General features: G+C 32.6%; 1 protein-coding gene across 1 annotated transcript; it reads left to right on the top strand.

The window, feature by feature from the left end:
- Positions 1 to 256: 256 nt before the first annotated feature.
- Positions 257 to 406, top strand: COCCADRAFT_113782 (uncharacterized protein; the record flags this gene model as incomplete). Its single annotated transcript, XM_007720867.1, has 1 exon — positions 257 to 406. A coding segment is annotated over one exon (150 nt), but the record flags the coding sequence as incomplete, so codon positions are not given.
- Positions 407 to 982: the final 576 nt, after the last annotated feature.

The following is a 982-nucleotide window of genomic DNA, read 5'->3' as shown; positions in this document are numbered from 1 at the left end:
ATTATAGTAGTACCTAGATAGAAAATAGAGATTAGTATTCTACTATTTATAGAAGTTTTTAGAAGTAGAACTTAACTATAATATTTATAATAAGGAACTACTTAGAGTGTTCAATATCTTTAAATAATAGAAAGTCTATCTACTAGAACTACTATATTAGATTAAGATATATACTAATTACTAGAACTTAATAAGTTTTATAATAACTAAGAAATTTAACAAACGATAAGTACGCTAGATAGAGGTACTAGCCTAGTTTGACTTTAAAATTATGCACTACGCGGGAACGCTTAATAGAGCTATAAATACTCTGAGTAGAAGGTCTAATTTATATAAAGAGAGTTATAAGGAACTATATAACGCCTTACTAAAGATAATACCTAATAGTAGTCTAAAGTATAACTAGCTAGAACTAGCTAAAGTAGCTAAGGTAGCTAGGCAGGTGGAAACGTTATAGTAGTAATAGTAGTAGTAAGCAGCTAGATAGTAATTAAAGCCTAATGAAGCAGGCTCTAATAAACTATTAAACGACGAACGAGAGTACTAAGATATAGTTTTAAAGAATTAAATATAAATACCTTTATATATAAGATCAAATCTTATATAAGAACTATATAAGTCGTTAGAATATAGACACGCAGGAATTAAAGAAATATTTAGACGACTAGCTAAGGTATTAATAATACTACGCTTATTAGTAAAGATATAAAGATTCTAAGTAACGTATTTCACCAGTGTGCGCCCCACCCCAGTGTGCGCCCCACGAAATCCTAGTACCTTACCTGCGTAATAATAACGCGTAATGTCTCAACAACGCCGAACTTTAAAGACCTATACTGAAGCTGACGTTACTATTGCTATCTCTGATCTACAAAAACGCGAAAATATAAGCCTAAGGCGCGCTGAATTAATCTATAGTGTGCCAAGACGGACGATACAACGGCGACGTGATGGAAAGCCTTGTCGACGCGACTACGAACCA

Source organism: Bipolaris zeicola, assembly GCF_000523435.1.
Source record: "Bipolaris zeicola 26-R-13 unplaced genomic scaffold scaffold_739, whole genome shotgun sequence".
Lineage (NCBI taxonomy): Eukaryota > Fungi > Ascomycota > Dothideomycetes > Pleosporales > Pleosporaceae > Bipolaris > Bipolaris zeicola.
This window is presented reverse-complemented; position numbering and strand designations above follow the sequence as displayed.